General features: G+C 38.4%; 2 protein-coding genes across 2 annotated transcripts in view; both read right to left on the reverse strand.

The window, feature by feature from the left end:
* baz2bb (bromodomain adjacent to zinc finger domain, 2Bb) overlaps window positions 1–2,763 on the reverse strand; it is a 53,617-nt gene extending 50,854 nt beyond the window's left edge. The window contains exon 1 of the mRNA XM_083921155.1: window positions 2,685–2,763. The gene's annotated coding sequence lies outside the window, so the exon portion shown is untranslated. The remainder of the gene's footprint in view (window positions 1–2,684) is intronic.
* Window positions 2,764–13,475: 10,712 nt separating this feature from the next.
* On the reverse strand, window positions 13,476–18,195 carry cd302 (CD302 molecule). Its single transcript, XM_083921129.1, has 6 exons — window positions 18,041–18,195; window positions 16,056–16,181; window positions 15,827–15,937; window positions 15,271–15,450; window positions 15,074–15,094; window positions 13,476–14,971 (listed from the first exon to the last, which is right to left on the reverse strand). The coding sequence occupies exons 1-6, from the start codon at window positions 18,129–18,131 to the stop codon at window positions 14,769–14,771; spliced, it is 732 nt and encodes a 243-aa protein (XP_083777255.1). The 5' UTR covers window positions 18,132–18,195; the 3' UTR covers window positions 13,476–14,768.
* Window positions 18,196–18,970: the final 775 nt, after the last annotated feature.

The raw sequence follows: 18,970 nt of genomic DNA on the forward strand, positions 1-18,970 counted from the left end.
TACATTTGCCTTTGCAGAATTGAAGAGAAAAATCATGCATTCTTTTTTAACATTCAATGGCCAAGTTGCTGCCTCTTCTAATGTTAAAAGCTCATATTCAAGTATACATTACCTCAACATTGTTCTCTCTGCAGAGGTTTTCAAGGACATGTGCTCTGAATAAATATGAGGCAAATTTAGTGACCTTCTACCTGTGTTTTGATTCATTGGCAGTTACTGGATGCATGCATAACACATCAAGGCTGTGATCTGATTTATCTCACTGCCTTGGCTACAGAAGCCATTTAAATGATGGACTTTAACAGGAATAATGTTTACTGCCATTTCAGTTAGGACTGTGTGTGCAAAGGGCACAAACAAGTTCATTAGTATCAATTAATACAGTAAACTCAGCTCCACTGCAGCAAAGATGCCTGCCAAAACAAACAAAAGAACGCAAGTTAGATTGAAACCATCAAGATAAGCCCTATATGCTGTACAAGCCAACACAAATCATCATGCACCACACACTCCTGTGCAAAAGATGTGGTTGCTGCTTTCATGACAAAGTTTGAAAGGGCCCATTACAAGTTCATTTCCAAATTTTAACAATTTGCAGGTCTTTTTAACAGACCTTTTGACATGTCGTAGAAAAACTCAGGTCTAAACAAGAGACCATCTTATGATGGGACAACACCAGCCGGGACACCAAATCAGGCCGTGTGTGTAAAGTGTGCCCTTTATCAGATCACACACGTTTTGGAACTCAGCCTTCCTGTAAATGTTTGTGACTGTATCGTGCACAGTTGCAACGATATAGTAACATAATCTGGATAGACACCTAGCAAAATACTCAAACCACCACAGTGGTAGTTCCGGCTACAGTAGATATGATGACACACGCACACACTGACTCACAAGGCTAAAACTAAACCAGTGTTGCTGTCAACTCTGTTAATAATACAAGGATGACTGAATTCCATGTAGTTGGCTTCCGTTTCAGCCTCCTGCTATTGTGCATGGTGGTTCGCTGCCACCATATTTATTAATGACTTTTATATCTATGAATGTCTCACTGTCATGGGTCAATTGGACACTTAGATACACCGAAGTCATCACCATGTTAACACCTGTGCTTTTCCAAGAAGTCAATATGTCTGCTGTGAAAAAAGGCCTATTAATGTTTACTTATCTCAAGCATGACCTTCATTCATTTCAGGTGCAATAGAATTACTCTTAATGTTCCAGTTATATAATAATAATATAGCAAACCAATGTCTAATATGTGTGCTTCTGTGGCCTGTGTGTGTTCACAATTGACAGAAAGAGGTGTCATTCAAATACTTTTTTAAAAAGGTTTCTTAAAATTACGAGTATGCTAAGTATGCCCAGCATAAAGAAAAACAAAAAAAAAATAAAGAAAGTTTGGCTAAAAAAATATCCTGATTTTTACAATCGAAGTTAGGCCTAGTTTGTTTCTGATTATCAGATTATTACAGCCACTATAAAAGGTTGCTTTGGTTCTTAGCCAAATGTGTGACATGTCATCACAGGAAGAAGAAAGTGGTAGGATTGCTTGTCACTAGCATGAATCAAACTTCCAAAAAGCTGCAAACCCCATTTGATTTGTGTGATTAAAACACTGAAATCAAGGTTGTATCATTCGGATATTTCCGCCTGCAATAAGTTTCCTAACTTTGTTACAGAGAAAACACTAATTGAACACACAGCGCTAATTTAATTGAAATACCCCCAAGATGGCGTATGTCTGGTTGTTAATATGAAAGCAGAAAAAAATGGAGGGTATTGTCATAATCTCAAAGGGTAAATTTCAGCCGAGACCGCAGCTGCATTAGCTGAGCTCTCCTTTAAGAGGAAGCCACAGAAAAAGACAAGACGAAAGGGGGGGCGACACCAGCGGGCAGCCCCCCGGCTTTAACACTCAACAAATCATTTAATGTAAAGATAAAACATTAACACACCTGTTTCATATCCAGTTGTTTGATCATTTCATGGCGTGTTTACCACACGACAACACAGGCAACCGGACACTACTTTTTAATATGATGCACTCCTACAAAAAGGCGTGCTTGTGGGGTTAAAAACAGGAATATTAGTCTGAGAAGATACAAGTTGTGATAATGTTGTTAATTTGTCCGTAAACGTTTCAGGACAAACGGTGGATGATCCGCAGAGTAGTGGACTGAGCTGGCAACAAAGACGAGATCCACGCTGCGAGGTAATGACAAGACTGAGCAACACTGCCTTCCGTCTGCGCCAAGTACCGGCGTTACCGTTTAACGACTGGCCGTGGTAACTGGTAACCACGAGTGACCGTGTTAACTGGTAACCCACCACTCGTTCAACCGAAACACCGGTGACATGTTAACGTTAGTTTCTCAACTCGAACATTCTTCTTGTGACCAAGTTACAGGTTCAACATGACAACAGTTATTCTGAAACAAAGTCTAAATGGGAAACATCCGGAAAAGTGTCTACTTTAACATGAACTTTTTTTTATTTTATTTGTAACGCCGAGTTAAACGCCGTGGAAAAACGCTCCTTCAATAAGGCAAGTGTTGGAAGGGATGCTAAAAAAAAAACCGTTAGCCTAGCTGTTAGCCAGGGCGACAGAAATAATAACACATTACTGAACGTAACACCTAGCGAGCTACGGTTACAAAACACAAGACAATTAAACTCACCTTGTCGTCGAAAAGCGGTGTATTCCTTTCAAAAAATGGACTTACACTGTTGTTCATTTACTTCCCAGTTTTGCGCAGTTTGAGGGATGTTGGAAGAGATGAGATTTGGTCAGTGTAATTGAGTCCGGGTGGGAGTGCGTGTGTGTGTGTGAGACTAAGTGTGTTGGTCTCCAGTCGCAGATTGAAGAGGCTCCTCTCTCCTCCGCTGCTACGCTCTGAGCAACTCAACAGAAGTGACGTCAGTTCAACGGTTCTACAATGCAAACTTTTGTCTCTCCAGAAAACTGCAGGCAGCAAAGTGCACACACTGACTGTCAGCATCAGCGGGTACACTCCTCGTTACGTCTATGCTGAGTGCAGCTGATGTACAACCACCAATGTTAAAAACACTAAAATGATACCACACATCAAACGATGATGCACGCAGTGATGTATGATACGCTTTCATTCAACCTACGTTACTCTTTAGACTACATACATGCATAGAGGTGAGTGAACTACTCAAAGAGATGTACCAGGTGCTTTCAAGTTCCATTATTCCCCTGGTGTGACAGTGGAAAACAACATTAAAAAAAACAAATTTTCAGGGTTTATTTATAACCCTATACATTGAGATACAGAAGACACTTAGCTCTATGGTGTGGTGTTATATTGATTTGTTAAATTCGAGGATACACTGCCTATCGCATTTGGTTGTATATTAAACTGCAAACATTTTCAGTCTATTTTGTAATTACCAAAGGAGGCTGCCACAATAGGTCGCTGACAATGACAATGTGACAGTGTATAGAATATGTAAAGTAGTGTAATATCTGAAAGTAAAACTGAATGACAAAACAGTGTATTTTTTTAGTTGGTATTGTTCCACAAGCTAAATTTGGATTGCAGCATGGCAAAAACAGACACATCAAAGCAGTACCATCCAACAACAAACACAAAAACAAATCTGTATTTATTTATTTAGAAAAATGAGCCTGCAATAGCAGTAAGAATACAATGAGATTGCAGTTAGTAAATATTCATTAACACAGGAACAAGTCAAAAGATAGGAGCTTTGTCATCCCTCTAACAGTGCAAGTTAAATTAGACTGAAAATAATTGTATTCTTCCACATACTTGAACATTGATGTTTGGATCTATTGCGCATCTGCCTTAAAGGGAGCAGCACAACACTTTATCTAATAGGTGGCAGGTATCATGTTGTTTATATTTCCCCTTTTCTGGACTCTTTTATTAGTCCTGAAAGTGTGGACTGCTCAGATCAGACTGAAGCTCAAAATGCAGTAGAGAAACTATTAACAAGGCATTGCAATACATCCAGTTCATCTACTAAAGTGACTCCAGTTGGATGAGTAAAACCATCTGCCTTTTTTTCCTCATCATTAAGCAAGCGTACAATCTGAAACAGGAAATTGGGTGCGCTTTATCATTAAACTCAACAACAAACATTTAAAACACAGCGTAATTAAAACAATGTAACATTATGAAACCTTATAGCTGATGTGGACTGGTGTAATGTTGAAGATCCAGTTTTTAAATATCACAAATTACAATTAGCCTTTGTAAGAAAGTGTTATTGTGTATAGATCAACATTAGCTTTTTTTCTGGGAGGTAAGAATCAAGGTAATGGGTTTTCTGTGTTAGAGTCACTTCATATTGTCTTTTTTTGTGTTTAGAGTGGATTTCAATTCATGGCACCGCCAAAGCACATTGTACATGAAGTTGAGCTAATTGGATACAGTAATTAAGGCACAAAGAAATGTTTTAATTTAAGATGCGTAGGAAAAAAATCCTCTTACAAAGAAATGTGTGAGTGAAAACAGGTTTATTTGCTTGTTCATCATCCCTTGTGCTCATTGATTTTCCCCTTCCCCCCACACCCCCAATTCTGTGTCATTTTAGATGCCGCAGTCACAGGAGCTACTGACTGGACTGAGTGAAACACAAGCCTGGCTGAATGAATACACATGGTGAGAAAAGAAAGATTTGAAAAATATGTCACCCGAGCCACAGGATACCTAGGTTTTTTTTATTTGTATTGGGCAGTCTTCATAAGAGAGAATGAGCGATGGGACAGATCAGGGCAGAGTCTCTTCTAAAAGCCTTTTTCTGGCCGTGGTTTTTCACATTGAACAATCAAAATGTCAGCCTACCTTGGTCATTTGTAACATACTAAGTCGCAGTCGATGGCTGCAATGCAGCAGCATGCTGGGGGAAGGGCAAACAGTCTGTCTCCTTTAAAGGGATTTTTAAAGAGTCTTGATTAGAAAGTATAATGAGATACCAAAGACACAGCAAAGATGATCTCTCTAGAGACTGATGGAAAACAAATTAAGATGGCGCTTTTGTTTTTAATTATTATTTTTCTACCAGTCCACAGAAAGCTCGAGTGTACCCGTAAGGCACAGTAGTTGGACTCTCTGTCATTGATTTTTTTTTCTCCCTGACATATTTGAATAATACAGATTTTAATCATGTCAGCACACACTGATCCCTTTAACACCAAAGCCTTCCAGCACTGCACATGCATTTGATTTAGAAAATGGGACAGTGTCTGAGCTAAAAACTGGGTGCATTCATCGCTTACATTTATATCTGTGTGTCAGTGTGTGTCAGTGTTTGATATGCAGCTAAAAATCTGGTACAGTGTTTTCAACAGTTCTGAGCTAGGGCTTGTATATATTTTTCTGTATCGTTTCCATCACAATGTCATAAAACCAGCAGCCCAACTGCTTTCAGCTTTATTTACAACATTGGGATAATGCTTAATGTTCTGATTATTGCGCGTTTTGTTCATTTTGCACTGAAGTTCTTAAGAAAAGGAGAAAATTCTCAGTAATTTCATTTGTCAACTATTTAATTCACTAAGGAGTATACAAAAATAGGCTTTACCATGTGGTTATTTCATATAGACAAGTATGAAATATTACTAGAAAACATGTTTTATCATGATATACTGTATATATACTGTTATCAAAATATGAAATTATATATATATATATATATATAAGGTTAGAAGATTTTGCCATATCCCCCAGCCCTGTTCTGAGCTAATCAATCCATAAAATCTGCCATATGTGAGATTTCAGATATAAACGTATGTATACATATGTATAGTACACTGTATTGTCATATGGTTCTCTTACAGTAGCTTTTTTGCTGTGTATTAATAAGAGTTACTTATTAACGTATTAACACTATATTAATCATATAATGTAATCATTTAAAAAAAGGTTTCGCATCAAACATGTAACCTCGCATTCTGCATATTACAATTGTGATGAAGAACACAAAATCATTTTACACATGCAAATTGCACTGTAATTAAGATTGCCTGCCTATGTTAATCTAAAATAAATACATAAATATATAAATGACTCGATAAATGTATTAATATGCAATTTAATGTATCAAAGATAATATTAAAAATAAATATAGGCATCAATCAATTGATTAAATGTGACATAAATCGATACTTGGTGGTTAACAAGTGTAGCATGCCATGTCTCGACATAATGTAATAGAGTGTACTGCTGTTTGCGTGCAGTCATTTGAATTATGGCCTTGATTGTCCTCTGTTTATTGGACAATGTTCCAAGTTAGTGAATGGGGGAGAAACATGAGACTACCATGACATAAGAATCAGATGCACTACACTTCTTTGGGCAGACACCTTTCCCAGGAAAGACAGGAAAATGAGCTGAAGAGATATCACTCATATGCAGTAGAGTCCCGAGGAAAAGAGATGTGGGACTGTGGTGTAACCAGAAAGGTTTCACCAGGTTAATAGTACTGTCTCTTATTGACACTGTGAAGTCTACTGTATTTTATTGACGCATACATTGATAATTAACAGGCTTAATGAACTGTATGCTATATCTTATTCATGCATACCAACGTCCATTAGTCATTCTGGGTCAATGTAGACCCGTTCCTGCTTCAAGCTGTGGTGTGGCAGATGTGTGAATGAAATTCATGCTCTATTATTTGGTTGAAATAGGTCATTTCAGCCATCGGGAAGAGACAACAGATCCTCTATGGTAAAAAAAAAAAACACATACATCTCAGTTAAACAGAAAAGATGTAACGGCCTGAATCACTTTGTTCATCTGTTTGCAAAAAAAAAAGTGGTTATGGCCCAATGGATTCATCATAAATTAGATTAAATCCCATTATTTCTGAAAAAAAAAATAAGGCTTTTCAGTATATTACTGTTACAATTAATAATGATAATTATAATCATCATAATTGATGCATGCCTGTTCAGGAAAACATATTTAAGAAAACCTCCTTTTTCATGTCAGTACCTGTTTTTCTCTGTTGTAACTCACTCTTGTTTTAATACCATTATTCATTCTTAAAGGTCTCATATATTGTAAAAAGTGAGATTTCCATGACTTTTTATTTATTTATTATAAAGCAGGTGGAGGTGTTATATAAATACTGTGAAAGTATATAAATGCTCAATCCGCAGAGAAATGCACACAGAATTTTATTCAGAAACTGTGCCTTTAAACAAGCCGGCAGGACTTCTGTAAGGTTGTGTCACAACTGTATTATATATAGGTAGAAAGTACTGCTACAGTGCTCTTACAGTCAGTCCACGGCTACAGTGATGGTGCTGGGATACATACAGAGTGAATACAGGTATATTCAAACAGACAGTATGAGAAAAATAATGTTTTTTACATTAAAGCATGTTAACATGTTCTAAAACCCCAAATCGGATGAAGTAAATAAAACAGAATACAATGATTTGCAAATCATTTTCAACCTTTATTCAATTGAATACATTACAAAGAGAAGATATAATATAATATAATATAATATATCCTTAACGTTCAAACTGATAAACTTTATTGGATTTTTGAAAATATTCACTTATTTTGAATTTGATGCCTGCAACAAAAAAGTCAAGAGATCTTTATTGTCCCCGGAAGGCAATTTGCGGTGCAGCCAGCAGCAAAAATTTTTTATAAAAACTGGATACAAATAAGGAGTTAAAGTGACCACAGTGCTATTAATTGTTAAAAAGGCCAATAGCCAATGGAACCCAGGACTTCTGAAATCTGTCAGTCCTGCATCTGGCCACATTAAATCTGCGTCTTGATGGAAGCAGTTTAAATTCAGGTGCTAAGGGATGGCTCGGGTCAGACAGGACAAGACTCGCTTTGTTCAGGGCCCTGGTTTTGTACAAGATGGTAATGTCTGTGAGTGGATTACCGATAACACACTCAATAAGCTCAGTACCTGTTTTTAAGCTTTCTGCTTAATTATGCTGCTATAGGCCTAGTCTGCCGGGGGATAATACTTTTTCCAGATACTCTGAGCTTCTCTGTATCATTCATGTCTCATCAATGCATGTTACTAATTCAACTTCTTCCCCGGAGTTGGTTGTGCTTTGTCGTCTCGCAGGTTTCTGCTGATCGTGGTGGTGCCTGCTGCCGTGGTCCTGCATGACGCTTCCTGCTACTATTATAATCTATAACCTTAGCTGTGCTTGTTTCTACTATTCTGCTGTATTAACTGCCATAACATATAAGTCATATTCACATTACTATAGATATTATTATAGTTACTGGAAGTGTGTCTGTCTCTGTCTTTGTGTCTGTCTTTGTCTCTCTCTGTCCATCTGTCCATCTTTTCTCCCTTTCTCTCTCCTTTTCTTCCTCCCCAACCGGTCAAGACAGATGTCCGTCCTCCACAGGGCTGGGTCTGTCCGACGTTCTTGCCTGTAATAGGGAAGGTTTTCGTTGCCACCGTACTCTATGGGGGAATTGTTGGGTCTATGTGAATCATAAATAAGTCGTAGAGTGTGGTCTTTACCTTGTTTGTAAAGTGTCCTGAGATAACTTTTGTTTTTTATTTGGCACTATAAATAAAATTGAATTGAATTGAATTGAATAAGCGTTTAGGAACTGAGGACACTAATTGTTCAAATTTTGTAGGCAAGGCAACTTTATATGTATAGCACTTTTCATACACAAGGCAGACTCAAAGTGCTTCATAGCACAACATGTCATGAATTAAAATGCATTACAGTGCAAAGATTTAGCAGAAAGCTAAGGTGGACATAAAAGTTTTCAGTCTAGTTTTAAAAGTGGTCAGAGTGGGTGAAAGTCTCACATCTTCAGGAAGTTTATTCCAGCTGTGTGTTGCATAATGACTGAAATATGCTTTCCCTTGATTTGAGTTTACTCTGCGAACCACTAACAGATTGGCCTCAGAGGATCTTAGTGATCTAGAAGGCTTATCTAGTGGGAGCATATCAGTGATATACTTCGGCCCTAGACCATGTAGTGATTTATATGTGAGCAGGAGGATTTTGAAATTTGATTGTCTGACGTACAGGAAGCCAGTGTAATGATTTAAGAATTGGTGTAATGTGCTCACATTTTTTGGTCTTTGTTAGAACTCTAGCAGCAGCGTTCTGAACAAGCTGTAGCTGCCTGACAGTTTTTTTGGGAAGACCTGCAAGGAGACCGTTACAGTAGTCTAGCCTACTGGTTATAAAGGCATGGACAAGTTTTTCTAAGTCTTGAGCTGACATGAGCCCTCTAAGTCTTGTTACATTTTTAAGGTGATTGTAGGCTGATTTTGTTACTGATTTGATTTGACTGTCGAAATGTAAATCAGAATCCATAATAACCCCAAGATTTCTGGCTTTATTTGAGGTTTCAGGGACAGTGATTGAAGGTGTCGGATGACTTTAAACCTTTCTCTCTTAGCAACAATTATCTCAGTTTTATCCTCATTTAGTTGAAGGAAATTTTGGCACATCCAGTGTTTGACTTGCTCAATGCACTGGCACAGAAGATCTATGGGGCGATAATCATTTGGTGATACCGCTACATAGATCGGGTGTCATCGGCATAGCAATGGTGGTCAATGTTATTATTTTGCATGATTTGTCCTAGTAGGAGCATATAGATGTTAAATAAAGTCGGCCCCAAGATTGAACCTTGGGGGACTCCACACGTTGCGTTGGTTTGTTCTGATACAAAGTCGCCAATGGAAACAAAATAGTTCCTATCTTGTAGATATGACTTGAACCAGTTTAGGACTGTGCCTGAGAGCCCCACCCAGTTTTCCAACCTGTCCAAAAGTATTGAGTGGTCGACAGTGTCAAATGCAGCACTGAGGTCCACTAGCATTAATACTGAAGTTTTGACAGAGTCTGTGTTAAGACGGATGTCATTTATAACTTTAATAAGGGCCGTCTCAGTGCTATGAAAAGGTCGAAATCCTGACTGGAGGTTGTTGTGGCAGCCAGTAGAAGCCAAGAAGTGATTTAGTTGTTGGAGTACAACTTTCTCAATTGTTTTACTTATGAATGGTAGATTTGAAATTGGCCTGTAGTTGTTGATAATAGAGGCATCTAGGCTCCGCTTTTTTAGAGGAGGTTTAATGACTGCAGTTTTGAAGGCCTTTGGGAAATTGCCAGATTGAATAGAGTTATTAACTATTTGCAATACGTCTGTTGATAGGCAGTCAAAAACATTCTTAAAGAAGTTGGTAGGTAACATCAAGACAGCAGGTGGTTGGCTTTAGATCTGTCACTGTTTCCACTAGAGTTTTAGAGTCTATGGCATTAAAGCTTGTCATCATTTTGGCCTAAATGGGGTGGTGATCCAACTTTTTTGATTGAGTTATTGATGGCATGTCTGATGCCTTCAATTTTATCAGTATAAAAGAATGCAAACTCATTGCATTTCTGTGTGGAATGGAGTTCGGCTGGTATTTGTGTTGGGGGGTTGTAGGTGGAATTCTTTCCCATTCTTGCTTGATGTACAATTCAGTTGCTCAACAGTCCAGGATCTCGTCGTATTTTGCGCTTCATAATGCGGCACACATTTTCAATAGGAGACAGGGTGCACTGCAGGCAGGCCTGTCTAGCACCTGCACTCTTACTACGAAGCCACACTGTTGTAACAAGTGCAGAATGTGGCTTTGCATTGTCTTGTTGAAATAAACAGGGACGTCCCTGAGAAGACGTTACTTGGATGGCAGCATATTTTGCTCCAAATCCTGTATGTACATTTCAGCATTAATGGTGCTTTCACAGATGTGCAAGTTACCCAACCTGTAACACACCCCATACCATCACAGATGCTGGCTTTTGAACTTCATCCGACCACAGCACACTTTTCCACTTTGCGTCAGTCCATCTCAGATGAGCTCGGGCCCAGAGAAGCCGGTGGCGTATCTGGATGTTGTTGATATATGGCTTTCACTTTGAATGGTAGAGTTTTAACTTGCACTTGTAGATGTAGCGATTAACTGTGTTAACTGACTATGGTTTTCTGAAGTGTTCTTGAGCCCGCGTGGTAATATCCTTGGTTATGATGATGTTGGTTTTTCATTAAGTGCCACCTGAGGGAATGAAGGTCACGGGCATGCAATGTTGGTTTTCAGCCTTGCCGCTTACATGCAGAGATTTCTGAATCTTTTGATATTATCGACTGTAGATGATAAAATCCCCAAATTCCTTGCAGCTGTACTTTGAGAAATGTTGTTCTTGTTTGTTTGTTTGTTCATGCACTTGTTCACAAAGTGGTGAACGGCCGAGCCTTTCGGGGATGCACCTTTTATACCCATTCATGACACTCACCTGTTTCTAATTAACCTGTTCACCTGTGAAGTGTTACAAACAGGTGTCTTTTGAGCATTCCTCCACGTTCCCAGTCTTTTGTTTCCCTATCCCAGCTTTTTTGGAACGTGTTGCAGGCATGAGTGAATATTTGCAGAACAACTGTAATGTTTATCAGTTTGAACATTAAATATTTGTGTCTTTTTAGTGTATTCAATTGAATATTGGTTGAAAAGGATTTGTATTTGCATTGATCATTGTATTCTGTTTTCATTTACCTTTTAAACAATGTCTCAACTTCATCAGAATTAGGGTTGTAGTAGAAACCCAAAATACAAGTCTGAACCTGAAATTTAGTATAATATGGGACCACAGTAGAATGATTACAATCACACTTTCTAAATATTTCATTCAGAGTTCCTTTCAAATGGAGGCCTACTCACAGCAATCAGCTATTGCATCTCTAGTAAATCATACTAGCTGCTGAAATTTGACCAATTAAATCAATTTAAAAGGCTCTTTTTGTACATTTGAGCGAAGTAATGTGCATGTTGGAGTGATGAATGGACATCAGTTTAGTTTAGTGTATTTCTCAACCAAGATTTCTGATAGTTTTTACATTACTGTTTATATAGTTATATGGATATACAGTAAACAAATGTGTTTAAAAAAACCTACAGACAGAGTATGTTGTTGTTATTATAATTATATTAGGAACTGTCAATCTTCAGACTATTGTTCATATTTGCATCAGGAAATGAGCCTTTAAGCTCTGTTTATGCAAGACTCTGCTCCAATGTCGTTATTTTGTAATCCCTTAAGTATTTGGTAAGAGGACATTTTAACAATAACTTGAGAGAAGCAAGTTTCACATCTCCAACCAACCACACATAACCCCACACTGCACCGCAGCAACGGTCTTCCGCAGCGTTCCCTTTCTGCTGTTTGGACCTTCATCTTGCACAACATGTTAATTATTGGCCACCACAGCGAGACTTCATGACTTCCTTAATCATCAAGAGAACTTTCACCTCAGCTTGGGGACAAGATAAGCTTCCAATTACTTATCATCGAATCTTGTATTTCATCCAATATTTACTTAGTGTTCCTGTTTAAAGACATTTGTTCACTTTGGAATTTAACAGGTGTGTTATTTTTAGAAATCAGTGTTCTTAAAGATCATTGTATAAGAATTACTCACCATATCAAACTGATTATCTTCCGTGTTTTCACATTGACCTCATAATTAGTGGAAGAAAATCCCTTCCCAGCATTGTCGGAGAAGGGACTTGACAGAAATATGATTCACTGTCCCACCTTGTGGCCAAATCTAGAAATGACCTAGAATGCTTGGAGGAAAAGGTCATTGTAAAGGTTCTCTATTAGTGCTCCATTAATAAATGTTCATGGTCCACAGTTACCTTCGATAGTTTATGACTATGGAGAGATTAGTCAACAAAAAAATGCATATGCCGCAAAGATTTAAAGAGAATTTGTTAGATGTGTCAAACTTCTTGGAAGTCTAAAATTAGATGAAAAAAAAAGATTTCCTGCTGATTTCTCTCAGCCCATGCTGAGATGTCAACAGAGCCACTGGACATTTGGCAGGAGTGGAACTTTCCAGATGACAGAACTAATTAGACTCTTTCCCCAGTGTTGGTGTTCTAATTCTTCTGTCTTCTCCTCAATAATGCACCAACATATATTTAGCAGAAATAGACTCCTCTGTATCTCAGGTCTCGCTGCCCGGCCATGTCTCTGTAGTGACAGCTAGCGTTGGTGTAGGTGTGAGTCTGTGTGTCTGCATGGCTGTGTGTGTTTATGTGAATGTGTGAATGAACGTATTTACGTTTGTGTATGTCTCTGTGCATGACTGTGGGAGGGTTGGGTTCTTTTAACTTTCTTCTCCTGATTTTATTTGATGTTTCTCTTCTTCTGTACATCTCTGTGAGGCACCTTGCGATACTTTTCTGTATGAAAAGCGGCATATAAATAAAGTTTGATTTGATAAATGTTAAAGGGATCACACAGAATGTAGAGTAGTCGTTCTTTTTCCCTCAACTTGCACATTTTTACACTGCTGGAAAACCCAAGGCTGGAAGGTGACGCATTACTGGTAGCATGCTACTTGAAATACTTCCTGTTACTTTCTAATAGAACTTTCAGACTCTTCAACAAAGGCAAAAACAGGGCGTTCTCAAAGTCAAACACACTTTATTACGAAAAAAACACACACAGGGGCTCGGATCCTGCCAAATACATCTCAGATATTACACAATAGCATTCATGCTGTCAACAGTTTTAAAAGGGGGTATTTACACAATGTAAAAGTCTCTTGGCACCATTCTGAAGTATACATATTATCGCCGATTGTCTTTAATGCCACAAGAGGATTTATTATTTCCAACACCAACATTATGACCACTCTCCTAAAAAATAAAGCAATGATAAAGCTAAGACTGGATTTAATGGGGCAGCAAGGAGACACAAAAAATACATAGTTTGTTTTGAATTATACATAAAGGATGGCATAACTGAATGTAGATTATTTTCATGAAAGCCATGAAAATATGCTGGAATTAATTATGACAGGCAGTGTTAGGATTTTTAACAAAACCAGGCTTTACTGGCTATATTTTTCGTTGGTCTCACACTTTGTCACAATAAAAACTGAACAGAAATTAGTCAGGATGTTCTCTGGCAGTGTTGGTTTAGGACGGTTTTACATTTCAAAATGAAATTTTATCTGGAAAAGAATCTGCTTTACGGACTGTGCAAATCTACCTCACTGGCTACATTTACAAGCATGGAGTAACAAGGCAAATACTCAAACCATACTGTAGCTGGGGTTTTGTTTGGACATGTGCCCTTTGATAGCCAGTGACTGAGAATCCCTGTTTCTTTGAATACTGCTAATAAAGGAACCCTACACTGGTTTGAAAGACTTAAACATTCACCAGGCAGTCCAGGGTCTAACGGAAACATGCAAGTGTCTGCATTATGTGAAATGTAGAATTCAGCATTTTTGGAGCCTGATACACACAGGGACTAAACATCAGGATGTCTCATTCATTCCTTTTTCAATTTCCCTCTTGTTAGTCCCCAATATTGATGGCAATGCAATACTTAATAGCTTAACTCCTCCTTCTTTCAATGAGAAATAATGATCCCAAAAGTAATCCGAGTGTAGTGTCTGATAATAAGGATGTTACACATGACATTTGGACCCGGCTGCTACAGTTATTGCCACACCGAAATGAAAAATGTGCGGACGATTCTTAGTAAGTGCAAATGACAATAAAAAGCAGCAGTAGTGGGATGTGGCACAGTGAGACGTTAGTATTAGAATAAGCCTGGTGTCAGTTTTCTTACAATCACACTACATTATTCTTAACCCGATACTACTTCAGTAACTGTTTTCTCTATGCGTGAACAACGACCCAGTGAGAAGGGCCTGGTGATTTCTGTTGTGGAAGAGAGAGCTAAAGTTTTCCTATGGCACACTGTCAGTCTCCTCAGCTTCCACCAGGAGGGACCGGTCTGTGTCCAGGACTCGGAACGGAGGGTGGTGCTCGAATGCTGAGAAGATAGTGGAGCCATGATTGTGCTTCTGGTGCAGGAACCAAATAACTGCTGAGACTCCCATGATAGCCACCACGCTGAGAATGACCAGTGCGGACAGCAATGCGCTGGGTTCTGAGGAGAACAAGTAACAATGCAAGGAAGGACTACTGTAAACACAAAATCACAGAGGAATAAGTAAAAAAGACAGCAAAAAAAGCTCAAAGGACGACTTACTTGGCTTGGCTTCCTCTGCCTCTGAAGAAGAAAAAAAAAAAACTGTGAGGAAAGTGGAAAACAATCCCGACCATATTATCGTAAGTCACATTTACTAAAAGCCTCTGGAAGTTAAATACTGTAGCAAACCAAGAGGTCTAAAGGACATTTTGACTTTCATTATATGTATGTAAATTAAAAAAAGATGTAAATCTTACTCTGAAGTGTCTCACAGACCACCCCATTCTCTGCTTGTTCCAGGCAACTGACATTTTCCCACTTTCCTGTGTTGCTGTGCAGAGCGACACATGTATCCAAGGGCACGAGGTCGGATGGAGAAGCTTCCTCCCAGTTACTGAATTCTACAGGCTGCTCACTGAACCACTTCATGTCATCACCTGACAAAGCACACCAATCAGTACTCCAGCATAACAGGAAAACAGGAGTTTGAGTTGATTTTATCTATCTCTACTCTAGAGTTGTACTGTCTCCAAGGTCAATAATAAACTTTGAAGCTGACATGGACAATAAGTTAGAAATAGGGCACAGAAATATGTAGATAGGTTGACTTTGAGTTAAACATTTTCTGTAGAATTAACAGTCAAATGACCACTTATAATCACTCAACATAATAACTCTAATAATTATTACAAATATCTGGAAACAAATAGATTCGGTGTCAGTTTTCCACCTAGTTGCCTCCAAGCAAGTGTTAAATCAATACATTTTTTTCCCTTTTTTGTTTGCACAGTCGTCCAGTCACATGGTACTTACTGTTTGTGTCATAATACATTCCCAGCCACACGTTGACATTGCCTTTCCACACTGCTGGGCTATATTTAATGACAAAGTCATTCTCCTCGGCGCTCTGGATGGTCAAGAGCTCTAGAAAAGGCACAGAAATATTAGATAATAGACACATACACACACATTGAGAATACATACAGTCCATCTGTCATTTTGACTTAACAAGAAATTTGAAAATTAAGTGTCTGACAGGTACCAAATCCTTGGCAGAGGGTTTTTGCTCTCTCAAAAGTGTAGCTTTTGATTTTGTCTTCTTCTCCGTGGACAAAGTGGTAGCATCCTTCTCTAAACGGCACCCAGGTGCGTCCGTCTGCGGGGCAGTCTGAGAAAAATCATGGGACAACCAGGTAATAGAAGGATTTGACCCCTGACCTAACTAGATTTCTTTTAGCTGTAAGAATCTGTGTAAGAGGATTTAGAAGCCACAGAAGGAAAATGAACCAAACAGCGGATTAAATATTAATGACTTCAACAAATAAGGAACCAAATCCCCATTTAAAGAGGCTGCAACAGCTTTGCATCGCGTTTGGCTGGATAGTTAATGGCATTCTTCAACTCCAAACCAAGCGTACATGTCTGTACAGTTGAAACGGCCTTGTCAGTTAGTTTCACACTTCAACTTGTGACCACAGTTCCTCTTCATCACTGTAGTGTGTGTCTGTTTGGTAAATGATGTCATCCTTTTCTAGACTCTTCTATTTGTAGTTTGTTTTGTTTACAGCTGCACCTTTTATTAGCGATCAGGTTATTTTCCCCTCTATGGAGCTCTGTTGTCTGTCTCAAGCAATGTTGGAAGAAGTACTTAGATCCTTTAGCTTAAGTAAACGTAGCACAGTACCACAGTACCACAGTACCACAGTACCACAGTGTCAACATATTCTGTTACAAGATAAAGTAGTGCATTGAGATGGTTAATTCAGTATAAGCACAAAAGCAGTAGCATTGGAATTAAGGTGCTAAAAGTAAAAGTACTCCTGCAGAATAGACCATTTCAGTATAATTCTTAAAAGTTGTGATGCATACATCACTTTAAAATTGCAGCTGGTAAAGTTTGAGCTATTTACTGAACTATATACTGTCGTGTAGCTTCATCTATTATAACTCTAGGTTTGTAAGGAAAAACTATATACCTGAACATGATATTTGGTTTTGTGATACTGTATAAATGTTCTTAAAACTCCATAAAATGAGATTTAGAAATGACATCCCAATATATCGCCTCGCTCACAGACAGTACCACTGTATCATGTCTTGCCAATACACTGCCCTAAATAATACATCACGATTTACTAGTTGATTTATATTTCGTATTATAGAATAGAATAGAATAGAATAGAATAGTATAGAATGACTTTAATGATCCCAGACTGGGAAATTATTTTGTAAAAGCAGTAGTGGGTCAGCAAATAAACACTTTGTACATAACATAAATAGAATCCAATATATACATAGTGTATAATAATATATTATAATAATCTGAATAGTAATGCTGTCAGACAAATGCAGTGGAGTTAAAAGTTTGGCTTTTTTAAAAACTTAGTGGAGTAGAAAGCCTAAAGTTCAAATACTCAAGTCAAGTATCTCAGTACCTTAAAACAGTGGTTGAAGAAATGTAGCCTACTTGTCACTTACACTTACATTCCACCACTGGTGTCAAGTGATTATAACACACATTATCACACAAATATCTCCAAATAGCTCATCTTTGTAGCTGTGTTTTTAAACTTTCCCGAGGCACCTTTAGCCTCCCCCCCAAAAAAGTGCTTGCCTGCAACCGCAACATCCGAAACCGACCCCCACAACACGGGCTTCATTTGTTTGATTGATTTGGAAGGGAGGTTTCGTAACAATGGTGACGCACATGACTTTTAACTTAGTTAGGCTGTGTGTTTTGATTCAAAAGTTACGTTGCCATACGCAAAACAACAGTCAAAATACGGGGAAAATGCTTTGCTGACAGTGACACATTTACATGTCTAGAGTCAAAAGCTACTTTCAAACGTGGCGGAGGGAAAACCAGACACTAAACAAACACAAGTTCAAAGAGCAAAGAACAGTTGAGGGCGCCTACTGTAACGCAGGCCTACGCACTGCTAATATCAACAGCTTGGTACAACCAGAGCTAAGACACTGAACATATCACGTTCATTTAGCTCAGAGCGAAGATTCAAGAACTCTTACCTCCAGTCAGGGCCGACTGCAGCTGAACACACAACACAAAGACACCGCATATCAATGACAGGGCACGGTGACTTTTCTCCGGTGACTCCATGACAGCGAAGACAAACAATCACGTAGCACCAAACTAGTTTTGTGTCTGTTTTGCTGCCGGACTCTGCAGCAGAAGCAGGCAGCAGGCAGCAACGTGAGCGAGATCCCACCCACACAAGCACACAGAACAAACGGCTCACAAACACGGTCTCAACATTTCGCATTTACCTTATTATACGTTAATAAAGACCGTAAACCCCCCCAGCCTGCATTCATCATGCACTATTTCTCTACAACAAGTTCATTTTGATTACATTGTTTTTGCATAACTGGCAACAAAGAAACGTGCAATTTGAACACTCTTTTTTTTATTACAAAAATCAGGACAGTTTATTAAAATGTATTTTGATTTTTGGAAAAGCTTCTTCGGTTATTCAGCCAATGTTAGAATGGTGTAAAAAAAATAATACAAAAAACAGCGCACAACAGCCTGTAGGTGGTGCTGTACACACTGTCATTAGACTGAACGTTTCTAGGATTACATCTGATGTTCTATAGAAACTGCCATGGTTATCACTGAGTTAGCTTTCTGATGCTGTGCTTGATTCTAGTTGCTGGTGCTGTGCTGATATGATTCACTCGGTTCCATCTTCTACCATTATATTATTTACTACAGTCGTTTTATTTTGAAAAGTCCATCACTCAGCTCTTCATCAGCTGTCTTTAAAAATGTCCTCAGTGCCTACTAATTTAAAAAGCCATGTACTTTAGTGTTTTTATTAAGACACTATAAGGACATCAGCATTGTCTTTTTCTCCTCATCACATTTACACTAATTTACCGTCACTCATTAAATCCATTACATCCATTTAATTATTCAAAAATGTATTTGAAATCAGT

The sequence above is a fragment of the Echiichthys vipera genome (assembly GCF_963691815.1).
Source record: "Echiichthys vipera genome assembly, chromosome: 10".
NCBI classification, from domain to species: Eukaryota; Metazoa; Chordata; class Actinopteri; order Perciformes; family Trachinidae; genus Echiichthys; species Echiichthys vipera.

Excerpts from the sequence above, each read along its gene's own strand:
- cd302 (XM_083921129.1), bottom strand. The coding sequence starts at position 18,131 with ATGGAGTCACCGGAGAAAAGTCACCGTGCCCTGTCATTGATATGCGGT. Across the intron at positions 15,095-15,270 it reads GGTCTGTGAGACACTTCAGA|AGGCAGAGGAAGCCAAGCCA; the intron begins GTAAGATTTACA and ends TTTCTTCTTCAG. Across the intron at positions 14,972-15,073 it reads GGCAGAGGAAGCCAAGCCAA|AACCCAGCGCATTGCTGTCC; the intron begins GTAAGTCGTCCT and ends TGTTCTCCTCAG.